This window comes from Triturus cristatus, chromosome 3_1 (genome assembly GCF_964204655.1).
Source record: "Triturus cristatus chromosome 3_1, aTriCri1.1, whole genome shotgun sequence".
Lineage (NCBI taxonomy): Eukaryota > Metazoa > Chordata > Amphibia > Caudata > Salamandridae > Triturus > Triturus cristatus.
The window spans coordinates 231,073,182-231,100,235 of record NC_140583.1 but is presented as its reverse complement, the minus strand read 5'-3'; the positions used below and the strand labels follow the sequence as shown (position 1 = coordinate 231,100,235).

Here is a 27,054-nt window from a genome sequence, read left to right as displayed (position 1 = left end):
CTTGTCACAACACCATGTTTTTGTCTTTATGAAAGAAAAAGTCTGTCCTCCTTTGAGATGATCCAGTGCAAGAGAAGAGTAAGATATCTAGAGGCCATGATATTACAAGAGATCCTTTTTGCCACAAAGGATTCTGCAAAATGCCTAATTATTCAACTGTGAAGTCCACCAAAGAGTGAAATGGAGATTGATGTCTGCATACACCCAGAGTCTACAACCAAGTGATTTGGTCCAGCAGGATCTATCTCGCCCCACCAGGGGGTGAAGAACAAAGTTCTGGGGTCTTCAAGATACAGAAGCTGCTCATTCAAGATGCCCACTTCGGAATAGTTCTCACATTTCAAAGATAGATTTAATCAGATTGTGGATTTAAAGACCGAGAGCTACGCTCTTCCAGCAATGCTTCTCACAAGCTATTAATTTCAGTTGTAAGGTGACTGATGGCTGCTCCTCCACTCATTTTTTCCACTAGGAAGGGCAGGCGATTTCACTCTGAGCTCTTGCCAGCAGCATTCTGCTGTGGAAAAATAGGTCTCCTTGGACTGTAGAAGTTTGTCAGATCATCCCTTTCATTTGTTGAACATGAGTGCAGGTTGTTTTTCAAAACAAATGAACCATCTTACCTATAAGCTTGTCTCGTCTATCTTCCAGTTATCTTCTCATTTAATATCCTAATACATCAATATATGACTGCCATGTCTGGCAGACTGTGAAGAAAGTTGTTATGGAATCCTACATCTCTGATCACACACATTCAGAGTACATTTTAAAAAGCTAATTGTCCTTTATACTTTAAAAAGGCCTCTCATAAGAACTCTCACAATTTGACCCCCATTTCTTTTTGGCATCTTCAGTTGGGAATTTAGGGGTCTCAGGGGCTTAGTGCCTCTTTCTAATTGTATTAGTTGTTTAAATAAAAAAAAGCAGTAAAGAGAATTCAAATAAACATCAACTGTGTTAGGTCTCACCTACTTGACAGTTTTTATTTCCCTGTTTCCAAAACACTAATTGGGGAACATTCTGAAAACATAGTGAATATAAATCACGTACATTGCTTAATATGGGTTGTCTTTATTGTCACTTCCATTGGCTTGTTTTGTATTCAAAGCCTTGCCTTCCTCTTGTGTTTGGTACTCCCCTGGAACATAGCCTATTTATTATCCTATTGATTGGTTGACTTGTATTCTTACACTGCTCAACAAACCCTCAGCCCGCATTAAGGTTAATAGACACATATCAGCAGCAATCCCGGTGCAACGAGGAACTAGACAGGGGTGTCCGTTCTCCCCTCTGTTCTCTATTGCTTTGGAACCACTTGCTTGAACACAGGGTTGAAACGTCTGACATTACATTATGTCCTATGTAAATTATCCTTGGAATCTGTAATGAAGATATATGGATACACTCAAAAATAAATTGGGACATTTTTATTATATATGGTTCCAAGGTCTCATGTTTGTAAAAGTGATCGCTGGGACATTTTTGATTTTCACTATGTATGTGATGTATTGTTCTTTATGTTTTCTGGACATCCGTTGAAAAGAGAAATATGAAAAGATATTTATATAGATGTTTTGATACATGAAAAATAATATATTTAAAACATTATTTAATGTTTGTGTTGTGTACATGGTTTTAAGATATAATTTTCTCTAAAGATTTGTGTTATTGGAGTCAGGAGAAGTTTCCCACATGTTGGAGGGATCACTTATAGGCCCTTCGAATATTTAATGAAAAACATTATTTACAATTCCCCCTCGAGGAGATTTATTACACCCGACAGAACTGTTTGTAGCTCATTGAGTATCAACAAGCAAGATTGTTACTGAAGGCAAGTAACTTGTTAATTCCTGAAGCATCCCTTACTGGAGATTGAAAGTTACTGAACTTGAAACAGTACTTCTCTAGCAAAGGTATCCTGCCCAACCAAAAATTCCTTCTAACTGACTAGATGGTAATTGAACACGGATCGAGAAATTAAATAATCACTCCTGGTACTAAACTCTCTGAGCCAAAGTAAACCACATTCACTTCCTGCTGGAGCTCAAACTTATTTTTCTTTAACTTTTCATATTCATAAAATACTTTTCAAAAGTTTAAGTGTAAAAACATGTTAATGTATTAGGAAAAAAAACATTTGGAGTCTTTCCAAAGTGCAGTTAGGTGGCCCTATCATCCTAAAAGGGTATGATATGTGGAGGATACCAATGCTGGAGAGCTATTGTTAAAGGTATGTAGTTTTTCTGTGCCTTAAAAGCCCCAAAAGTATGGAGGGAAACGTGAAAGGGCTTGTTATTTGAAAGTAATAGATTGTGGTATTATCATTGGGTCGAAGTATGTGAAGTTTGAGTATAAAACTACTAGAACATGGGTACTCACAAACTTTCTCTCGGGGGCCAAATTTACAGTGTGGTTTGTGGCCGAGGGCCGCACCGGTGGGGGTGGGGTCAGAGGGGGAGGGGCAGGGCAAAAGCAACAAAAAATTGTGACCATGAGGTTGAACACAGGTCCCTGCAGCAGACGCCTTCGTCCACTGAGCCACCAAACCCAACATACACACATCTCTCTCCCCGTCTCCGTCTCCCTCCCTGTCTCCGTCTCCCTCCATCTCCCTCCCTCCGTCTCCCTCCATCTCCCTCCCTCCCTTCCTCTCCCTCCCTCCCTCCCTCTGTCTCCCTCCGTCTCCTCCCTCTGTCTCTCTCCCTCTCCCTCTCTCCCTCTCCCTCCCTCCGTCTCCCTCCCTCCCTCTGTCTCCCTCCCTCCATCTCTCTCCCTGTCTCTCTCCCTCCATCTCTCTCCCTCTGTCTCCATCCGTCTCCCTCCCTCCCTCTGTCTCCCTCCATCTCCCTCCCTCCGTCTCCCTCACTTTGTCTCCCTCCCTCTATCTCTGTCTCTCTCCCTCCATCTGTCTCCCTCCCTCTCCCTTCCTCCCTGTCTCCCTCTCCCTCTGTCTCCCTCCCTCCCCCTGTCACCCTCCGTCTCCCTCCCTCTCCGTCTCCCTCCCTCTCCGTCTCCCTCCCTCTCCGTCTCCCTCCCTCTCCGTCTCCCTCCCTCTCCGTCTCCCTCCCTCTCCGTCTCCCTCAGTCTCCTTCCCTCAGTCTCCCTCCCTCCGTCTCCCTCCCTCCATCTCCCTCCCTCCGTCTCCCTCCCTCCGTCTCCCTCCCTCCGTCTCCCTCCCTCCGTCTCCCTCCCTCCGTCTCCCTCCCTCCGTCTCCCTCCCTCCGTCTCCCTCCCTCCGTCTCCCTCCCTCTGTCTCCCTCCCTCTGTCTCCCTCCCTCTGTCTCCCTCCCTCTGTCTCCCTCCCTCTGTCTCCCTCCCTCTGTCTCCCTCCCTCTGTCTCCCTCCCTCTGTCTCCCTCCCTCTGTCTCCCTCCCTCTGTCTCCCTCCCTCTGTCTCCCTCCCTCTGTCTCCCTCCCTCTGTCTCCCTCCCTCTGTCTCCCTCCCTCTGTCTCTCCCTGTCTCTCTCCCTCCCTCCCCCTCTGTCTCTCTCCCTCGATCTCTCCCTCCCTCTCCCTCTGTCTCTCTCCCTCTGTCTCTCTCCATCTCCCTCTGTCTCTCTCCATCTCCCTCTGTCTCTCTCCATCTCCCTCTGTCTCTCTCCATCTCCCTCTGTCTCTCTCCATCTCCCTCCTCCCTCTGTCTAAATCCGTCTCCCTCCCCCCTCTCCCTCTCCCTCCCTCCATCTCACTCCCTCCCCCTCCCTCCCTGTCTCCCTCCCTCTATCTCTCCCTGTTTCTCTCCCTCCCTCTGTCTCTATCCCTCTCTCCCTCTGTCTCTTTCCCTCTGTCTCTCTCCCTCCTCCCTCCCTCCCTCCTTCTCCCTCCCTCTCCCTCCCTCTCTGTCTCCCTCCCTCTCTCCCACAGACTGCGTCTCTGTCTCCCTCTCTCTGTCACCCTCTGTCAACCTCTGTCTCCCTCCCTCTGTCTCCCTCTCCCTTCCTCCGTCGCCCTCTGTCATCTCACCCCGTGTGTGTGTCAGCCCTCAGCCCGGGCTGAGAGAGCTTCCCAGCGTGCGCACAACGCCACACTGAGACAGCTTCCCAGCGCGCACACAAAGCCGCACCGAGTACTTCACAGGTCTTTAAAAGACCATTTACATGTTAATAATGCTTTGTCGTATTTCACCTCTTTAGGCCCCTGCATCTCCACTTTGACAATCACTGGATTCCCCCGGCCCCCACAGAGCAGAGTCTCAGAGTCTGGGCTGCTGCAGTGTTTGCCAACACTATTTAATATTTTTGTTTTTTAAACACAGGTAGGATGTCTGCAAGGTCCGCGGGCCGCCAAGGAAGGCTTGCCGGGCCGCTGGCGGCCCGCGGGCCGTACTATGAAGAACCGTGTACTAGAATATGTTAAACTAAAATGAAAATTTTTAATTGCTTTTAGGATGGTCAGCATATGCCTCAACATGGCTCACTTGCAGCCGGACAACCTCCAGGAAGCAGTGATCGCAAAGGAAAAGACCAGCGGGAAAAGGAAAAAGAGAAAAATAGTTGTGCTCTTTTGTAAAAAAGGATCAACTGTTCCTGGAAAAAATGGCACATCCTCAAACTCGAGAGGCAAGACTTAAGAAAGACAACCCAGGACATGCCGTCTGTGCCTGATTACCATTCCCTAACTGTTTTCCAAAGAGAGAAGGGTACTGTTGAATACTCACAGACTTTCTTAAAAGTCACAAAGTGCTTTTCCATAGATGGAATTCCAAGTTTGATTTTGGACTTGATTGCGCTTTGTGTTTGAATCATAACTGCTTCACCCTGTAGTTCAACTTATAAAGCATTGCCATAGTGAGAATTCTTACTTCATGTTATCAGTAAGCTGTGCCATCCTTTCTGGGAACAATGAAATTAAGGAGTTAGTATTGGAACATTTCTTACTGAAATATGTTAATTACTGTCTTATGTTGTTTCTAGACTTATGACCTCATTTTTATTTGTAGCATTTGTGCCTCAAATATTTAAATTGGTCATATCAATATCATCTGCCCAGAAGTCTAGATACTGAAATCCTTGCTCTACACAGTAGTGCTGCATCTGCTTTGCACTTACTTTCAAGAAAACTGCTCTAACATAACATCACGTTGATGTGCTAATTTCTAAAGCGGCAACTTCTTTCACATCAAGCAGGGTAAGATTTATTTACATGTAAAAATAAGACTGGGACAGTGCCTATACTGCATTTATTCAGAACAAGTTTGATTCTGGCATTTTATATGTAATATCTTACTGAGTGTTTTTTGTTTTATATGTGTGTGCATATTTTTTTCTTAAGGTTGACAACTGACTTTACCTATAGCTCTCATGTGAAACATAACTCAAGTCTTCGTAACTTGTCGTTAGCATATGCTTTTTTCGTGAGTATCCTGTGTCTTAGGGTCCCAATGAAGATTAACCTTCCATGTATGATGAGTCATGTTTTTGGTTGTTGTATTATAATAAAATCATTGTCTGTAAAAAGAGAAAATATTTCTCCATGGTAAAGATAGGTGATCAATTGTCTCTGGAGATGGGCAGAAGGTTTAGGTAAACACTGCATACGTAGATTATTTTTTCAAAATAACATTGCTAATTTCTATACTTCGGGGGAAACTAGTGTTATGAATGCAAGACTGAAACGAGACATTGAGCTATATGTTCAGCCAGGAACTAGAAAGCTGGAAATTTGCTATTTCTTTTATAACAGAATTTCCCAGAAACATGTTTATTATTATTATTGCTGCTGCTGTAATCACATGGACAAGAAAGTTGAGAGACAATGAACTCTCAAATTTCCTTAAAGATGTTCCTATTTATGTAATACAACTATAATGGTGATGTTTCTATTTATGTAATACAACTATAATGGTTGCTGTTTTAATGTTATATTTAACTCTTTAAAGATAGCCTGCTTCAAAACATTGCTATATGCCAGAAGACTCTCTTAGAGGAGGGTGGAACTTGTGAGCATTTTAGCTTACACATATGGACATTGCTGTTAGAGTTTTATGAGAAATATGTTATAAATTCAGGTATTAAAACTAAAAAGAACATTGCCTTCTATAGTACCATTCAAGATTTGTAGATCTGACCCTTAGATGTCTGCTGTAGCTGTATTCTCTTATAATTGTAGCATCTGAAGCTACAGTATGGTGTCCAATTGACAACATGCCTTTATGAAGGATTAAATTGTCTACTGTCTTAATCTTAATAGCACATGCAGATTTTTAAATTTGAAAGGTCTATACTCAATACTGAGCTGTGTGCTTTAAGCCACTACACAACAGTGTTAGTTTTTAGGATCTTATGATTAAATGTCAGCCTGCATGAGAAACGAAGTCCCTTTTCACACCAGTGTAACGCTTTTGAAAATGAGAAACTACTTTTTGAACAGTGGTGAGCGTGTGCTATTTTATCAAAATAAATGGCAAACCTTTTCTTTAACCAAAATTGCAGCAACCAATTAATCGAACTGTGCAGCGCGATATAATTGCCTGTTAACCCCACTTGCTCTGTCTTTATTTAAAGGGAGATGGTTTTGAATAATGTACTTGCTAGTTGCAAACTAGAAATAAGTTTCTAATTGTATGTGCATTACGCCACTTCTCTTACCATATTGTGTCAGTTAAACCTTTTCTTGTCCTAGGCGAAAGTGAAGTATTTATTGCCCAGACACCAAAATTGTACATTCATTCCAGAGTTTACAGAAGAACTGTAGAGCTTGGGTATTGTCATGTATTCTAAATGAACAATGGTGACGTTTCTCTCCTAAGGGACTTTACAGTGGTCAATAAATGACTCAAAACATTTGTTTGGTTTGCTAATGCTCCCTACATTAATATTTTCTCAGATTTTCATGGGAACAATTTAATGCTTTTTTATTTTCTTAAATGTATGATTGTATCTGTAGATAAAACTAAACAAAATATATTGTAGGTAACCACTGCATATCTAACTAAATTATACTTCAAGTTAACAATATTGAAGAATTATTTGATACATTGTATATGTTGTGCTTTTTGAGTTTGAGGGTATTGTTCATGGAAAATTACTTAAAACTTCCATCTGATTATAGTCTTTTCTTGGATTAAATAATAATGACGAACATCCTGTTATATCCAGTGAACTTTCAGACATATTTCAGCTCTCAATATTCATCATACAGTTACTTCACTTGGGCTAATATACATGTAATTGTGTTCCATGCCCATGCATTCCAAACTATTCTGATAAACGATACAACTGTACACGCCTGCATACAATACAATACATTACGTTGGCCTGCTAATTAGACCTGGGCAGTGAACTCCGTTCGTGGAGTTTTTCGCACTCCGTGGAGTTCCGAAAAACTCTGCTTCACATAGCGGAGTTTTTCCCAAGCTCATGCTCGCCAACGGTATGTTAGCGAGCGAGGAAAAATCCAACTCTAGACTGCTTCCCAGGGAGATTTCTTAACACGAATGGTCGCTACCGCACGCGTTGATAAACCTTCGTTCGCGTTGAGGAAGCTGCTGCTCGAGTAGAACTCCGACTTGAGCGGCAGAAAGAAGCAGCACCCTCTTGCGCTGTGCATGATGCCATTCATGCTGATTTTACAGCACGGGACAAACACCCGGCGCTAAACATCAGTGCGAACGGCGTGAGGTAGTGCACTCCACCGCTTGTGGAACTCCGTGCAGCTTAGCTGAGTTTTTTTTTTGTCACTTCGCAGAGTTCCGTGTATGGGAACTCCACAGACTCTGCTTAGGCCTACTGCTAGTGTGGGGTTCAATGTGTTGTATGTCTTCTCAACTTAAACCATATGCTTCTGATTGCAAATTCATTATATAAAGTGGACTATCTATAAAAAAAAAAAGTTTGAAAATTGAAATGTAGACTGTTTCTTTCAGTGTATTCAGCATAACTTAGGAACAGTATAAGAGTGATATGAAGGATTAATTAGACAATAAATTATTATATCCACATAATAGCTTAAGATGAGCAGGCGGCAACTCTTGGACATATATGCAGAATATGAAATTCCTCCAAAATGTGTTCCTTTTTTTAATCTTCATTGATCATCAAGGCTCTGCCTGTTCATTTTCACATTTTCCGATCCGAGGCAGAGTTTCTCATTCTGCTATCAATAATGACATTTAAAACTACCTCTTACTTCCTGGAGGTCCTGCTAAGCTCTTCTCTGGCACAGTAGGTAATCTTATAATATTATTAAGTTCCATTCAAATATTAGAAACGTACTGGTCTGGTAACATTATGAAAATCAACACGTCACAATCACTGTAAGGGTTGTCGATCCTCTCTGTCTACACAAACCATTCCAACACACAATCAAACCCTTGTGTTGGGACAGAAGAGTCCTCTGCATGGTGAAGATTCATAGCCCTGCCCTGAGTGCCCACTGTTGTCTGGATCCCTAATGCTCATTTGTTTTGTCATAGACAAATACAGATCATGTGTGCATGCCATGACATAGGCCTGTCTCACAGATTGTGGTTGTGTTGGACCAGAAGGGGGAACCCAAGGTCCCCCTCCTGGTGGAAGCCTTCACCAGGAGTTATATATAGTGTATACAACAGGAGTAACTTGTACACCCAGTAGAGATCAGGTTAACATGTTTATTGAACAACAATGTCCTGAAGGGCATCACTAGAAAATAAACTAATCAAATATTTCTTTACAGTACTGAAAAATCATATATTTTATAACCAACTACATTATCACACACATGAAGAGGGTACAGATATAGCCAGGTACAAAGAGTCAAATGTATTCAGTCAATTTTATATGCAACTAAGAGCAGCATCAAATTTGAATTGTAAAGGTGTTCAAGATGCAAATTGAACACTCAGTGCTCGTGAGAGTTAGGTGAACAGTGCAAAGTGAAATACAATTAAACAGAAGAGCAGCAAAAAGAAATTAATCAATACATTTTGTGTATGAATAGAAGTCCAAAGTTTAATTCTGATGTAATTGCAGAACTAGTATCCCTTTTTCTGCAGGTATGTGTTGACGGCGTTTGGACCTTCACAATTTAACAGGCCATCATCAGGACAAAATGAGCTCAATGGACACGATTGCTGCCTAGAGGGCAAAGATTTAGCAAGGAAATTAGTTGTAAAAGAAATGAAAATGATATCAAAAGGCCATTTCTAGGGTATCTGTATCAGATCCAGGGAATTTGTGGGGAAAAAGGGGAAAAAAAATGGAAAGCATGAAGTAACGCAGATAAAAAGTGGATAAAAGGTGTAAAGGTGCAATGCTCAGCTAAACCAGTGGTGAAGCAGAATAAAAACACGGGTAACTGCCAGTACGTCTGTACCTGCATGTATGAACAAATGAGGGCAGAAAAAATAGTTATACGAGGCACCAAAGAGAGCAAAAATGTAATAAAGGCAAGTTCATGTGTCTACTCACAATGTTTACATGCAGCAAGGCGTCTGCGAGAAAGCCTGGATAGGGCGATGTCACGAGGGGGAGAGCTGACTACCAAAATATAGAATTTCAGATCAGGATTATCTAAGTGGCAATTATATCTAAATTATGCCTTAAAGTACCCTTAAAAGGTATAGATACCTATGGGGAAACCAGTTCCTCCTATAGGAAAAGCAGCGCCGGGGGACGAAAGTACTGGCGTTCTGGATAAGCCCCCATCAACTAGAGAAAATGGTGTACAGCGTGACGTGCTGTGTGCGGTAAGTAAAAAAAAAAAAAAAAAAAAAACTACTCCGCGCACCTAGATGTTATTGGGCTTAAGCATAGACCTAAAGGGGGGACTCACGAGGAATAGAGAGTGAGTGATTATGGGTAATATTAGCCCTATATACAGGGTAAAATTCGCTCAAACTGAGGTTGTGTCGGTAATTAGTTCTGTGGTATGGGAAAGAAATTAGATGGAATTCCCATGGAGTTTCTTTGGATTTGTCTGTAGAAAGCCTGGGAACCTGATCAACAGAGAACGATAATCATGGGATTTTTGCTTTTTTGTTTAAACCTTTTTATTAAACAAGCTCATCATACAATACAAGTCTGAAACATTTTCGTGTGCACATATTCAGTGGTCTACATGCATGTTACATTGTGCTATGGTTAGGACGAGGATCCCAAACAACACCAAATTTACTTGACGACATTCCCTATGGTGTGGGATGTCCGCTGCTCACCTCCCCATGCCATCTCCGGTTATGGCATTTGTTACAGCCCACAGGGGACTCAGAACCCTGATAACGCACCCCTTTATTCCCATCAAGGAGTCCATATCTTCTCCCACTTTCTGAGACACCCTCTACTTCTGTAGATCACCTCCTCTGCTCTTTGGCACCAGTCATGCTATATTTCGTTTTGCTATTCCCGTTGCCAATGCCACCCAAATATAACGTGTCGGACCAGTCTTCCTCGCCCCGTATCATCAACAGTAACCACCTAACGTCCATTGGCACCCCCACCCGCAGGACCCTGGACATCACTGCCATCACCTACCGCCAGTATGCATCGATCATTGGACATTATCACAGGATATGGTAGAAGGATCCCTTCTTGTGCGCAACCTCTCATGCACTGTGTGGTATGTACCACCCCCAATTTACGTAAGTGTGTGGGGGTAGTATGAACGGTGCAAGACTTTAAGTTGTATTAACCTAAATCTGGCTCTGATCGCAATGTCTTGAGGACTCTGTAGGGCTTCTACCCACTCTTTGTCATCAATGTTGCCTATATCGTAAGTCCAGGCATGCCTAAGGGAGCCTAAAGTATCCGGGAAATTGTTCATTCATTTCTGGTAGATGACTGATGTCCCTTTTTCGGGGACGGGTTCTGCTAGTAGTCGGTCCCCCAGGGGTGGAGGAGTCGGGAAGGTACGTTCTCTGCTGAATATAGATAAAATTCCACCCTCAAGAAGAAGGGAGGAAGATGTCACCTGCCGTCTAGTAATAGAGGAGCATAGCCACGTCTCCAATTGATAACAACCACAAACTTAGGAAATGATCATAACAAAGTACAAAAATATAATACAAAAACAGTATTTATATCATAATGTAATACAAATAATATTAATTTTCAAAAAATATATATATCAAAGCAAATCAAGAAACACACAAAAGCATAAATACATTAGATATGCATAGACAATAGAGAGGGTAAACAATTTAGCCAAAGTTAATCGAACGGTTGAAAAAAACAAAGAATTATATCCCCACAAAAAGAGCTCTATACAATAAAATACACAAATACAGACACATATATCTCCATCAAACTTACCATTTGAACACCACATTCTCACATCCATCACTTGAAACAATTCATATAAACAGCAAACCATATGTATAAAACGTAGACGACAGACCAGAATTTATATATTGGGCTATAATACAAGTTACAGGTATTCACAATGGTATATAGTCCACTAGGTCCTGTCTTGCACGGTGCCGACGCGCCTTTCGGTACTAGGCTAACAAGTAGCCATCAGCTTCCTCAGGGCACTAAAATGTTTGAAGAGAGCACTGAAGTGGGGAGGATCAAAAAGAAGAAGATCCAACAAGTGTATACTGTGAATAACTTGGATCCACAGTCAATATACTTAAAAAAAAAAACGACAGCTTCAAATACTCTATAAAACAAAGAATTACACAATTAGATGCATTCACCCCTGAGATCAAATGATATCATTTATAAAGAACCACGGTTTCCACAGAACCTCTACCTTGAGAAAGTTTTCATTGTGCATGAAAAAAGGAAACACCTGTGTTAATAACCACTGAAAGTGTAAGAAAATCCAAGAAACAAGAGACAAAGAAGTGTGCCCGATAGAAAATATATAAGGAACCAGTAAAACCTCCAAGAAAAACCAAGATAACAAAAAAAAAATATTTCTGCATTAGATTAGAGCCCATGCTATAGAATATAGAGTAGGCAAAGGTCTCAAGAAGTAGCCAGACAGATATACACAAGATGTTCACAAAAAAAGTATAAAAAACAGATAAGGAAAAGGAGCAAGATACAGGAACAGAATATACTAACTCACTGAGCTTCAAATGGATATGGGCTCAGTCAATACTTTTAATCCAAGAAATGGAGTCTTATACTAGACAACCGACGATGGAAAGGATGAGGCCTACTCAAAATAATAGAGGTCCCACAGCACAAACAATTCTATACAAAGACAAAAAGGATAAGAAACAATAATCAACAGAGATGCACTAAATGGTACGCAGCATGTATATCATCCACTGTGACATTCAGCCAAATACGGCTGTAGTTTTACCTTAAATACAAAATCACTCCAACATATTCAAAGATCCAGAAATACAAGGTTGAAATCAGAATGACCTTGTCGAATAATAAGTCTTGATCACCAAACGACAGTGAACGAATCTGTAAAAAGATATATATATTGTTTTAAATTGGCACCTCTAACAAAACAATAGTCCAGTGAACACATATATTACACAATATAGTGGCTATCAGTTAATCTTGGATAGCAAACTAAAGTTCACAAAAGCGCATGCTAAAATAAACAAAAACCAGGGGTATATTGAAAAAACTAAACAACCGGACATTAGTAGTTCCCTTTTAAACTCTAAATTGCAAATCCTCGAGAGCAAGATAGAAAAGAGTACAACCAAAGATTATGGCTCTTACCTGGCTAGCACGGAGTCATGCTGCCAAATCTATATGCGGGGGACATCAACCGAGAAACAAATGCTTGGCGCGTCCCGAGAGGAGGGAAGAATGCCAGGTCCTCTTTGGAATGGCAGTTAAAGTCAAGCGTCCCGATATTTCAAAAAAAGCAGACGACCTCCGTCCAGGAAACAAGTCAAGGCGGAAGGAGATAAACTCACGCCCTCCCCCAGTCATTTATTGGTTGAGCCACACATCGTAATGGACGGTACACAGTGACGGCCTACGGGCGCGCTAGAGATAAACATAGGACTGTAACGGCATACAGGTCAGTTCGCGCTCAAGGAAACCAAGGAAATATCGGACGCCATGTTAGGGGAAATAACAAAAAACAAAAGAAACATCATGAAGTAAGAGATGCTATAATCACAAAAAAGCAGGACAGAAAAATCGCCCAACAGGGATATAATTAGGAAAAGAGGGGGAGGGAAGGGGGTGAAAACCAGAAAGACAATATTATATCAGTGCTGAATAAGAACAGGAAAGTCAGATTCTGATAGCTTGTTCCCATGGTGTATGTTCATTAAGTCCTTGCCTTTCAGAATCAAGAAAAAAATCAAAAAAACCTCCCTGGTCTTACGAGTTTTACTATTATCCCGACCTTTGATAGATGCAATCTTCTCTAAGACTGTCCATTTCAGATCAACCTCCTTATGTCCCATTTGTTGCCAATGATGGACCAATGAGGCCGATGTTCTCATGGTCCTAATATTGGATTTGTGCTCACCAATCAGAGTTTTAATCTCTCGGCCAGTTTCGCCCACATAGGGGAGATTGCATGGACACATTATGCAGTATACCACATTTGTGGTCCTGCAGTTGGTCATTGAATTCAATGTAATGTGCTTGTTCCTAATGTCAATATGATCAGCGACAATAGCGTCGTCACACGCCTGGCAATCGCCACATCTGTGGTTGCCTTTAATGGGAGAATCTCCGGAAATGGACTTTTGTAAAAATTGTTCAGAAGTATTAGGTTTTGCCTTTACTAGAAAATTTTGGAGGTTCTTATTCCGTCTGAAGGCAAAAATCGGTTTGGCAAGCTTCGGAGTGTCATCTCGAAGATTAAGCAAATGCTAGTCTGAATAGATAGCTTGTTGAATTTTTTGATTCAAATTTGAATGACGAGTCACACAAACCAATTTTTTATCCGTGGGATCAGATTTAGGTACAAACATAGTGTCTCTGTTGAAATATTTCGCCCTCTTGTAAGAATCACGGACCAACCTTTTAGGATATCCTCGGGCCAAAAGCTTAGATTTAAGGACATCAGCATGGATATCAAAGTCATATATATCTGTGCAGTTCCTGCGCAAGCGCAGGAACTGACTAAAAGGGATCCCATCTTTCTGGCAGTGAGGATGAAAACTGCTATAATGTAGCAGTGTATTTTTCGCCGTAGGTTTCGTATAGAGTGATACAGTAATCAGGTGGTCCCTATGTTCTATCCACACATCAAGGAATTCCACCTTATCTTTACTTTTATTCGGGGTGAATTTAAGATTGTAATCACATAAGTTGATCCATTCAAAAAATTGTTCCATATCAGCTTCGTCACCTTCCCAAATAAAAAAGATGTCGTCGATAAAGCGATGCCAAAACAGTATATTTTTATAAAAAGGGGAAACTTTGTTGTATATATATATTTCTGCTCGAAGTTGCCCATGTACAGATTGGCTACGCTAGGGGCACAAGCGGCCCCCATACTAACTTCCTTCACCTGCTTAAAAAGCTCTCCATCAAATTCAAAAAAGTTTTCGCTGAGCACAATATTCAGACATTGGATGATAAAATCAGAATTGGACGCCAATCCAGCTTGTTCAACATATTGTTGTACCACTTGGAGTGCCTGTTGTTGTGGCACATTCGGATATAGTGCCTCAATATCCATAGTGACCAGAGTGGGTATAAATATTAAAAGGCCTATTTTCAATTTTAGAGATAAGATGGCCCATATCTTTAACAAATGATGGAATCTGAGTCAATATGGGTTTGAGAAAAATGTCAATATACTTCGAGAGTGATTCAGTGGCTGATCCTATCGTAGACCCAAAAGGGCGTAGGGGAGGATCCAGAGGGTTCTTATGGGTCTTAGGTAGCCCATAAATGACCGGAACCCGAGTCATGGTCGGTGTGAGAAAATCAAGTTCTTTTTGAGTGATTATTCTTGCTTGTTCTGCTCTCTGACAAATGTCTAAGATCTTCATTTTGACCTTATTTTCAGGGTCACCCCTTACTCTCCGATAGTGTTCCTGTACTGAGAGCATGTTTCTCATTTTAGATTTGTAGTTGGGGGTGTCAAACAAGACAATCCCACCACCCTTATCACAGGATTTTATGGTTAGATCAGTCCTGCCACCGAGTTTACTCAAGGTCATGGCTTCTAGTTCAGTCAAATTGGATGTGGGCGATGGAATTGATCTGGTGATATTATCAATTGTAGAGAGAACGGATTTTTCAAATATTTCGGAAGAAGGCAAATAGATCCCTACGTAGTTCAAATTTAGATAACCTAGAGGTGGGAACAAATGAGAGTCCTTTTGTAAGTCATGACCCCTATCCCCATCCCCTGGTCGGATCATTATATAGTACCTTTCTCTATACGAATTCTTGGAGGAAGATCCCCGCAGCCAACGACACTGTATCACCTCAGGCGGAGATGGGCCACCTTCTCCCAGTCTAAATTCGGTGAGGCGTTGACCAAAGGGGGGAGCCCTGGGGGGAATGACGCAGACACGGCCAACGCTAATCTTTGTAAGCTTATCAATGAGGCGCTAGATTACATAGCTCCTCTCTCAAAAGCTAAATCAGGTGGCCGTGTTAAAAAAACTGCCCCATGGTTCAACGATGAACTACGAGCATGAAAGCCGCACTGAAGAGAGTCGAAAGACAATGGCGCGGAGCTTTTTCCAAAGAAACTAGAGATGCCTACTTGATTGAGAGGCGACTTTACCATGGGCTAATTAGAAAGTCTAAAACAGTATACTACACGACTAGAATTAGCGAAGCCGGTAACTCGAGGAAGGAGCTTTTTTCGCTCTATAAAACTCTCTCGAGTGGAAAACCAGCTATCGCCCCAGATGATTGCTCGCCTGAATCCTGCGATAAGATCGCAGATTTTTTTGCTGAAAAAATATCTAAAATTTATTCGGCATTTCCGATTCAACCCATTAAGGGGACAGAATTTGCGGAAAGTCCTAGGGAATAGGGGGATAGTCACAGACTGACCAATTTGTCACCCCGCCTCCAGAAGATCTCTTAAGAATCTGCCGATCTGTGAAGTCGGGATCTCCGCGGGACCCTACTACACCAAAACGTCTAGCGGATAGCCTAGTGGTATTGGAACCCTACATTAGACATCTATTAGACGTGTCCTTCAGCACCAAGACCGTGCCCAAAGACTGGAAAAAGGCGGTGGTTCTACCCCTTAGGAAGAAACCCAATATCAGTTTTGATAAACTAGAGAACCTCCGGCCAATTTCCCTCTTACCCTACCTGGCCAAAGTGGCCGAAAAAACGGTCAATCTGCAATTGATGGATTTCGTGGAAAAGGCTGCCTTATTACACGATACCCAATTTGGCTTCGTCCCCGTCATTCAACGGAATCCGCGCTCCTGATGGCTGTGGAGACCCTACGCCAGGGGGTGGATGAGGGTCATACTATGGCCCTCATCCTATTGGATCTGAGTGCAGCATTCGACACTGTAGCTCATGCCACCTTGCTACAGTGTCTGAACAGTGGAGGAATATCTGGAGCTGCACTTCAATGGATCCAATCGTTCCTGACTGGGAGAAGCTTCCAGGTCCGCCATGGTGACTACTACTCCAGGGACATAGGATTGGGCCAGGGCGTTCCCCAGGGATCGTCCCTGAGCCCTACCCTTTTTAATCTTTGTTTCCCCAGTGGCTCCGATTGCTATGGGCCATGGGCTGCAAATTGTGTCCTATGCAGACGACACGCAGCTGGTTATCTCCCTCTCACGTGCGCCCGGCCTTGCCATGGACAGTTTCAGGGCTTGCATGCAAGATCTTGCAACCTGGATGTCCACTAATTGCCTTAAATTAAATGGCAACAAGACCGAGGTGCTCGTGGTGGGGAGGAGCCCATCTGTTTGGTCGTCGGCATGGTGGCCCCCCATGCCTGGGTGAGGTCCCTACACCCCGTCAGGAAGTCAGAAACCTTGGGGTCTGGCTTGATGCCGACCTGTCTTTTGGACCCCAGATAGACCGGGTGGCGGGTGTCTGTTTTAGCGTTTTAAAAAGTCTACGGAAGGTCCTAGTTCTCCTCCCTATGTCCGCCCGTAGAACGCTGGTGCACGCCCTCGTCACATCGCGTCTAGACTACGGCAACCTACTATATTTGGGAGCAACCTGTAAGGCAATAAATCGCCTTCAGGTGTTACAGAATGCGGCAGCCCGCCTCATTTTAAAATTCCCCAAAAGATCGGCCTCCAAGGCGGCCCTTCAGACCCTCCATTGGCTGCCAGTAAGGAGCAGAGTTGAATTTAAAGCCCTCTGTACTTGTTATCGCATCCTCAATGGGAAGGCGCCTGCACCACTCCAGAACCTAGTCACCAGGCATGTACCATCACGCGCTTTGCGCTCCTCATGTGGAGGCCTATTAAAGGTCCCTAGGGTGAGAAGGGCCCGCATGGGAGGAAGATCCTTTCGCTATTTGGTGGCGAAGAACTGGAATGCTCTTCCTCTTAACCTTTGCATGGATCCATCTGAATCTAGTTTTTGGAAGAAACTTAAAACACATCTATTTTCTAGATAATCCGTGCCCTCTCCTCATTTCTGTCTCTGAGTCTTTCAGTTTCAGCGCGGGGACAGGCTTCTGAGCGTAACCAAGCGCTTTACAAAATTCCCTTAAATAAAAAATAAATAAATAAAAGTAGTCCCACAGTATTATCGTCAAGATTTTCTTTTCTTTACTTAAATTAAAAATGGGAATATTGTTTAGTTGCGCCAGTATTTTTGGCAGCTTGTTTGTATATATTGCTGCGGTTGTCCTCTCTGTTGCTGTATTGAGAGATGTCCCCGCTGTTGAGTCCGATACCTTGGGCGATAGTTCCCACCCCGGCCGTTCCCTAAAAAATGGTTGCTAGGTCCTGATCTATCAAACTGTCCCCTTCTATTGTTATATCCGTCCTGATAGGGCGATTGATCGTCTCCCTCTGAGTCTGTAGTGTCCGAGAAGGTAACTACCTTCCGATTAGTCCACAAATGCTGATCGGTGTTGGAATTAGTGGATCCACACACTGAATAATAATTCTCAGTCAAAAACGGATAAACTCTTTCTTGCGAAAAAAACCGAATATCCTTACGGAGTTTCTCTGTTTTTCGTTTAAGTAAATACTCTGAAAAAGAGTCTAGCTCAATATTGATTTCTTCGATTTTTTTTTTTTTTCTTAGCTTCCTCTACTGGATTACCCTGTCTGAGTTTGTCTTCTAATTCCTCAATTTCTTTTAATAGTATCGCAACTATTTCCCTAGCAGTCTCTATAATCAAAATCATCCAGTCTCGCGAACATCGATTGGAAATGAGTGCCCACTTTTCTAGAAACTTGCGTACTTCAATAATTAGTCCTGGTATGTTGCGGACTCTCAGACCTATAGGGATAGTACCTGCCTTTAAGTATTCCAACATGAAATTGGCGTGTGACTCTGTTCGTTTAGTCTTTTTCTTAAGTTCAAAAGCTTAATCCAATCATCATTGAGGCCCTTCGAAAGGGTAAAAGTCTTATCACTTGCAGATGTTTGGCCTAATAATCTAGCAAAATCTTCATCGGAAAAACCGGTCTTAATACTTTCCATGGACAACCAAGTGTATAAAAAAAGGGAAGAAGGGGCCTATAATCCCAACCAGTCGTACCACCACAAAAGAAAAGATAACAAAGCAAAAAAGTGACAAAATCAACAGATATATAAAACAAAAGGGAGAGAAAAAGATAAGAATAATAGGAAACCGTGGAATCAAATAACCACGAAGGATAAAATCAAATGCTGAATACAGACCATAAGGAAGTGCCCAAGCCTCAGGTAGTGGAATGCCTAGGAGGGCAATAGGTCGTATTCTTGGCTCAGGGTGTCAAAGGGAAGAAGCCCCCCGCTCCTCCACACGTCGCCCAGGTGCTTGATACCTATGCTCGCCCATCGTGAGAAGCCCCTCAAATTGGACACCTCTCTGTCGATCACCATGCCACAGGAGGGTCATGCTAGTCAATCTAGAGTGCCAACCCAGGTATCTATTCCCTCTTTCCAGCTCTTCCCCACTGCTGCCGTATGTGGCGGTCAGTCTGCACTCAGCCGGCGGGCATACAGAATTGACTCATAGTTACCGGCTGGCACTGCCACTCTATCCACCCTGTAGCGGTGATTCCTGGTGCACGTAGACCCAAATGTTGATCACTATGAGTTGCAAGGCCCAGTAGTACAGTTTAACATCAGGGATTGCTAATCCACCCTCATAGATCCCTCTTTGCAATTTTTGCAGGGCAATTCTTATACAAGGCTGCCCTGCCCATTAGTGATTGCGGCAGGTTGCGCCAGTGTGTCATGGCGGTTTGAAGTCCGGTTAGCTGGCAAAAATAACTGGTGATCCCGAGTCACAAATATTCCAAGGTATCTGTAGCCCTCCTTTACAATGGGTGCTACGCCGTTTGCCGGGAATATCGAAGGGGGGCCTGATAAGAGAAACACCACTGATTTGGCCCAGTTTATGTTATAGCCGGAGTAGCTCCCAAAGAGTTCAAAGATGTGAAGAACTCTTGCAATAGAAAAATATGGTCTGGAGAAGTGCCAAACGATGTTATTTGTGTATAGGAAATGCGTTCCTCCCAAACAACTTGACGATAGAAAATCCCGGGATAATTAAGTATACCAAAAAGAGAAACTTGTCTGGAATAATGCTATCCCACTGGATGAGAGCCTACGGTCTAGATCATGAGTACTCACAAACATTTTCTCAGAGGCCACGAAGATTGGTCTTTGATGTGATTGAGGCCCACACTGATGCCAGCGGGGGAGGGGGGTTGGGTGCAAAGTGGGTGTAGGTGAAGCGAGGCATGTATATCCACTAGCTGAACTCAATTGCGCAATGTGAAACCAGAAAACCTGGGATGAAACCCGGATTCTCCACTTGACATATTGTGTGACTCTGGAAAATTGTTTTATTTCAATTTATCTCCTTTTTAGGTCTCACCTAGCGACGCAGCGTATGCGCTGCTCGCCTTGTTAGGTCTAGCCTAGCGATGCAGCGCATGCGCTGCTCGCCTTGGCGAGACCTATTGTCATTGGTTTGGTGGCCGAAGGGGGACAGGCGATGTGCACGCTCACGGCGTCTCTATAAGCATGCCCCGGACAGCACATTGGCACGCGCACGGTGTCTATTCACTTTCGAGCGCTTGCACTTCTGCGCGCTCGATCTTAGCCTGCCTTTTCTGCCACGGCATCTCTATCAGCTTGTTTGAATTTGTAAGCATTTCATTTCTACGGCTTATGCTTGTAAAAAAGGTAACACTCTGTATGCTTGCTATGGGCAAACCTCTATTGCCTTTGGCAGTGCTCGCTTTGTGGATGCACATCGGATCGCAGCTCTCCGCTTGGGGTACGGGAAGGCACTGTGGCTGAAGACCGAGGGGAAGACAGCGGGCAGCAGCTCTTATCTAATGCTGGCTTGACGTCTCCCAGTGCGGTTCCGTCTACCCCCGGAATTCAGCGAATTCTGTCCTGTGAGGTGGCCGCGGAGGGGGCAGAACACACTGTGCCTGCTCGCTGTTCTGAAGAAACCCGCCTTGTTGTGGCATGGCGTTGTGCTATTAGACATGGCACTCCCCGGCTTTAATTTAAGCGTTTAAACCCTAGACAAACATCCTTGCACTCTTTCACACAGACACAGGTGAAGCTACGCCCCAGTGCCCCCAGCCCCAGCGAGGGCAGCAGGCCAAGGTATTTCAAGAGAGTCCGTAGCCAAGCAGGCCCAGCAGCTTTCTCTCTATTTATGTTTGTAGTAGTGAAAGTGTAGGGACGCGCTCCACGGAGGCGAGGGGCGGGGGAAGTGACATCAGCGGTGTTTGTTTCAGTGCCCGCCCCGATAGATAAGGTGCTTAGAGCACCAATCACAGGCTATTAATACAGGGGCCAGACAGCCTGGTCCAATACTGTAACCACACGAGGGGCACAGTTGGACACACCCCATGTCAGGCCACAAAAGAGCAGTCACGCCATACAGTGAACCCTCCTATGGCAAGGTCAGTTTAGTTTGCTGCAGCACAAATCACCAATTCAAAAATCCCTCTTTTTGTAAGTGTAAGAAGAGGCTGAGATCTCGAGGCAAGAAGTTCTTGGCCCTCTAAACGGTGGTCAGCTTGACCACCCCCGCCCCCTTCGTGCACACTGATATTGCGGAGGAGAGGTTTGGTTACGCCTTAAACTTTGGAAGGGGAGTAACTGCAAGTCAGCTGGTGCTGAATGTTGAATATTGCATTAAGATTGGACAAAAAACAAGAACTCAAATAAGTTAGATTTAAGGCCCTGCTATGAAAGTAGCAATCGAAGACTACATGTTAAGGAAAAGAACCAAGGTTGCAGTTTCTCTTACCAAAAGGGCTCCAGAAGGCTAATAGTCGACGTTCGGTATGTAAATCTGAATATATGCACAAACAGGTTTAAGGTGGCAGGATGTGTTCCCTTTGCCAGAGAAGGGTATGTCTATTTAACATAGATAAAGGATAACCTTTTTCGACTTCCTGGTGCACCTGAAGCACAGAAATTCCACATGCTTTGTGGTAGATGACAAACAGGGTATCACGTGATTATTATTCCTGGCAGCAAGCCAGTGCTTTAAATGGGAAAAAATAAGTGCAGGTACACACCAAAAGGAGCAGTGGGCTGTGTTTGGAGTTTGGGGCAGGCTTAAATGATGTGCAGGACTAGGGTTTTGACTTTTCTAAGCGTTGTATGCAATAAATCTGCATGCATTGTAATCAAGGATGTATCTGTCCATGAGTTATTATACTAATAGCCATTTATATAGCCATTTCTAATAAATGTTTATTAGCTAAAGTAATCCCTTTCCAGCAACATTAGAATAACATAATTTTGAGGAAAACAGCCTAGTAGTTTGCATGCATTTCCTTGATGCAGGATTATGTTACTAAGCTATATGACAAGGATTTTAAGTTGTGGCCTGCAGGTAATGCAAGAATCTCTGTGACAAAAGCAATAACCAACTGAGCTATCTAAATACAAACAAATATGTGATCTACATGTTTCATGCTTTGCTTTCCAAAAGGCGCATTGACCCTGTATGCAATATAATGCTCAGTTGAACCTTTGATCAGAATGCACACAGAAGTTTCCAGCAAATGCATTAACTACCTGAGTTAGTAAAGTGCCATTGTATCCTGGACTAGGTGGCATTTGAAATGCAGCCTTTTGGAGTCAGTTAAGCAAACCAGAATAGGGTTCTCGTATTTGTCTTGCAATCAAATTCTTTCTTGTAAAACGTTTAAAAAATATTTGTTTGAGTAAATTTGTGGAGGGGCAGGTATTTTCTTTCACTCAAACACATTTATTTTAAGTTGCTGAGGTGATTATTTTCAGGCATTTAAAACAATGGGCATGCTAGAAAGCTATATTGCTCTAAACAATGCGGCCAACACCCCTGCCAATTAGGTTTTACAATCACCTTTTAATGTTACCCAACTTGAGAAGATGCGAGGTTAAAGAAAAACACCCAGCAGCTTCATCCCTCCTATCATACCATCCACAGTGGCACGCTAGATCGTTGTGTCCTGGAGACACAAACAGCTATCTGTTCAGGCACTCTGGCGCCAGCTCAGCCCAGGTTTCCTCCCTGTTTGAAATACACACTGTAAAGGACGTGCTGAAGGTGCTGCTGTGTAGAGATGGGGCATAGTTTGGCTAGTTAGAAAGAGGAGTGTGAGGTTCAGATTTTCCAACAATCCCGCTGACACATTATGTTAATCATTATATGAGAAGCAGCGCATGAGGGGGGCTCAAGGGCTAGTAGGGAAAAGAGCCTGCCGCCTACCTCCCGCTTCAGAAGACTTTTTTTGTGGCCCGTATAGATTCTGTCAGTCTGGCATAGTGCCTACTCTCAACACACAAGCGATGTCTTTTTTGCAGGAATCAATTGTTCTTCATCAGATGCCTCAATCTCTGACATAGAGGTTAGTGGTGAAATTGTTGGGCACAATGGCTTCCTTTAAGGCCCCACAAAAAACTCACCAGACATTTAGTAAAATGGCTTGAGACGGTTTTCATTGTCGTGGAGAATCTAGCACTCGTAACACAGAACTGCACAAGCAAATAATTACTGAACACTATCAGACTCAGCTCCTACAGTGACCAGATCGAGTTTGCGCTATAAAAAACTGCAGGAATAAACCAACATTAAAAATGCAATAGGTCTCGCCTTTCATTAAGTTAAAGCCATTTGCTTTGCTATACAATACCATTAGCAAAGCAAATGGCTTTAACTTAATCAAAGGCGAGACCTATTGCATTTTCAATGCTAGCTCTTCATTGAGGACCTCAAAATACATGACTTCCGGATGCGTGCTGTACAAAAGCAACTACTGTGCTTGGATGTAATCACTAATGGCATTGTTGTCAGGATAGGTTGGGAAGAATGAACGTTTCTAAATTCATGTTTGAAAACCATCATTTAAAAAAAATACTTCTGAATGCACTGCTATAATTTGAATTACTAAGGTGAAATGGTTTATAAGTCAATGAAATACACTTTTTGATTTTTGAAAAGACTTGTATTATTCCACGTTTGCGGTCTTTAAAAATGAAGGTGTTCCTAAACTTAAGGTCCTAGTTACTTCTTTATGTTTCACTGCAATTAACCATTAAATAAGTGCTTGCTGTATATTTAACATTTACTAAATGTTGGTTTGAGTCTAGTAAACAGCAGCCCAGTGCTGCTGCTCAGGGGGCAGCATGTAAAGGTCAGGAGGGGCGCATGCAGCCCCCTGGTCGTACTTTGAGTAACACTGGTCTAGATTAAGGAGCCAGACAACCTTACAATAGAATTTGACATGAATGTTTTGGAACAGGAGACATTTTGCATAAATTAATACTCTACCACAAATTCCCTAAACTATTACAGTAATTCTTAATTCAGTAGTCAAAGAATAGATCAACAAAATGTAGACAGACTTGATTAATGTTCAGTATGAATTTCGTATGAGAAGACACTACCCCAAAAGGAAGGGGTTTGAAGGTCACAAACCTATGCAGGGAAACTGCATCTTAAGATGTCAGTATCTGTTTACAGGAAATAACTGGATGAAAACTGGCACACGTACGTGATTACATACAATAACTGTAAGGTCAAGAGAAGAGTGTCAAGTAGTCACCATACTGTTCCATTCATCCAATGTAGTCAATCCAGTGTTGACAGTAGATGTGAGAGATTGCTACCCTTTATTGGGTGTTGGAGCTGTTTAATGACCTTCCAAACCAAATCGTTTTCTGTGTGATTGTGCCAAGAAATGGGATACCATAAGGGGTGTTTTCTGTACAACAATGGATTCGACTTTGGTGTTGGATAATACAAATATTGATCATTTGTGTGGTTTGCCCAATATATAGCAGATCACAGGGACATCAAATGACAAAAATGACATTAGTGGATTGGCAATTGAAAATCTTAGTATTTAATGTTTGAATATATAGTGCATTTCTGGCATTTGTAATGGCCCAATAAGGGGGGCAACCCCAAACTGGTTGTAATGGATTGATTGGCTGAAGCTTTAGGGGCCCATGTCATGGCATCAACCAGGTGATCACCCAAATTATGTCCTCTTGCATGAGAAGAGTGGGGAATCTGAGAACAATTCATGGAATTGGAGTATATCCCAATTCTTGTACACTATTTTGCTCACTCTATCACTGAATGGGCAAAGAGTTGACATTAAAAGGGATCCAGGTATTCAGTTTATTTTTCTCCGGGGATAAGTAAGAACTCCTTAAGCAGCACAAGTGAGGTGGTGGCAGCATACCATGTAGTAATAATTAGTAGGGAGCATGACCTTTTTATGTGTTGTCACTAAAATGAGACCTACAGGCTCATTCAACTTTCAAAAATGTCTGCTGCTGTGTGCCTAATTCATTATTGGCCTACATCAGGTAGATGGGTAGTCGTGCATAGCACAGTAGTAGTATCTGTGTGCTGGCTATATGTGTGCCTATGAAGGGTACAGGACAGGGATAGAGCAGTACTGTGTAGTCCATGTAGAATTAGTGCATGTGCTGACTGTATGTGTGCCTGTGAGAAATACATGGCATGGAAGACGTACTGCTGTGCAGTTCAGGCGCAATGAGATCATGTGCTATGAGCTAGGTGTATGTATACTTATCTAGTATTGGATCTTTCATAGAATTACATGCTTGAATCATCCATGCCGTCAAGGTGGGAGTCCCACGGTAAAAATAAACATATATATATATATATATATATATATATATATATATATATATATTCACTTAAAAAACCATAGGTTTCACACATGTTATAGTTAGCTGGACATTTCACTCGTAAAAAACCAATGAAATTCCCCCGTTATAGTTAGTGCAGGCAACTATAACTCACGCGACCGCAATCCTCTGCTGATGACGTCAGATATTACATCACTGTATTTAGACACTTATTTACCCATGTCTTCTTCCATTAATCTTTAGCTATACATATATTACAAAGATTTATTTTTCATAAAGACACATATGTCATCAGTGATGTAATATCTGACGTCATCAGCAGAGGATTGCGGTCGTGTGAGTTATAGTTGCCTGCACTAACTATAACGGGGGAATTTCATTGGCTTTTTACGAGTGAAATGTCCAGCTAACTATAACATGTATGAAACCTATGTTTTTGTAAGTGAATTTGCAAGTTTTTTAAAATGCTAATTCGTAACTATAACGTGTGTGAAACCTATGGTTTTTTCAGTGAATTTGTACGTTTTTTTAAATGCTAAGTTATAAAATTATATTTTTTTCAGGATTTTCACCGTGCGCGCACCGTGAAATTTTTTTTTTTTTTTAAATCGCGAGGTGCGCGCTTGTACGGTTTTTTAAATGCTAAGTTATGTATTTATTAAATGGGTTTTTTTCAGGTTTTTAACCGTGCGCGCACCGTGATTTTTTTTTTTTAATCGCGAGGTGTGCGCTTGTACGGTTTTTTTAAATGCTAAGTTATGTATTTATTAAATTTTTTTTTTCAGGTTTTTCACCATGCGCGCACCATGAAATTTTTTTTTTTTTTTTAAATCGCGAGGTGCGCGCACCGTGCACGCACCGTGCACCTTGCGCGCGCTGTGGGCGCTCGGTGCGCTGCGCGCACCGAGCACCCACGGTTCGCAGTGAGTGCCGTGCGATTTAAAAAAAAAAATAATAATCATTTTTTTTTCTCCCTTGGGTGTCCTTCTGTGACCCCCTGACCAAGGCTAGGGGGTCAGGAACTGTCCACTCTGCCCCCTTTTCACGTTCTCCACCTTTTTTTTTAACCCCCTCCGACTGCGAGAGACAAAATGGCGGCCGACACTTCCTGGTTTCGACCGATTCGAATGTTTACCGACATCTAACAACCAATCAGAATTGCGCTCGCGCACGGCAGGGTGCGCGCACGGTGCGCGCTTATAGATATGCTTTTAAATGCTATTTTCTCAGGAAATACAGAACAGATTTACACCAGACCTGCCAAAGGCACTTCCTTGACCTTATGGCTACCTCTCTCCCAAATTTCACATAATTCTGTTCAGCCGTTCGGGCTGTAGCTGCGACTAAATGTCCTATGGAAAAATGCATGGGGAAAACGTGTTTTGGGACACCCCCTTTTTCTCGGCCTCCGCTTGACGAATCACCCCGAGACTTTCAGGGTAGGAGCGGAGCGGAGCGCCCCATTAGTTTTGAAAATTTCGCGAGGATTCGTCAACCGGCGCCAAATTTATTCAAAATAGAATTTTGAGATTTCCTATGGAAACTAGGTTGTAACTATAACTATCTACTGGCGACCGCCAGTAGATAATACATATATATATATATATATATATATATTAGTAATACATATCATAATAGGCTATAATGCACTGCATAGTCATTGCAGTAGCCCAACCCTATCCTTTTGTAAAAAGAACCAAATTTGAAACACAGCCAATCAGGCTCTAGCACCCTCTGGAACACTCCACAGAGAGGCAAGTCCCTCAGAATTTTCCACTGCACGTCATTGTGACAGGGAGTCTCCCTGAGCTCTGCTCAGTTTTGTTTGTCTTCTATTGGATTTTGTGAGTACATGATATCTGATTCTTCTAAAAAAGGATTATTCAGGCCTTTTGGGTCATGTGGGGAAAAAAAAGGCTACACTTTGAAGATCA

At 42.6% G+C, this 27,054-nt stretch overlaps 1 protein-coding gene and 1 long non-coding RNA gene across 7 annotated transcripts in view; one reads left to right on the top strand and one right to left on the bottom strand.

Moving 5' to 3' along the window:
- The window catches only part of MINDY2 (MINDY lysine 48 deubiquitinase 2), a 522,239-nt gene extending 515,458 nt beyond the window's left edge, over positions 1 to 6,781 (top strand). The window contains exon 9 of the mRNA XM_085643751.1: positions 4,386 to 6,781. Coding sequence (XP_085499877.1) covers positions 4,386 to 4,508 — 123 coding nt within the window. The 3' untranslated portion in view covers positions 4,509 to 6,781. The remainder of the gene's footprint in view (positions 1 to 4,385) is intronic.
- Positions 1 to 27,054, bottom strand: part of LOC146859984 (uncharacterized) — a 566,738-nt gene that overhangs the window by 39,673 nt on the left and 500,011 nt on the right. The window lies entirely within an intron of this gene.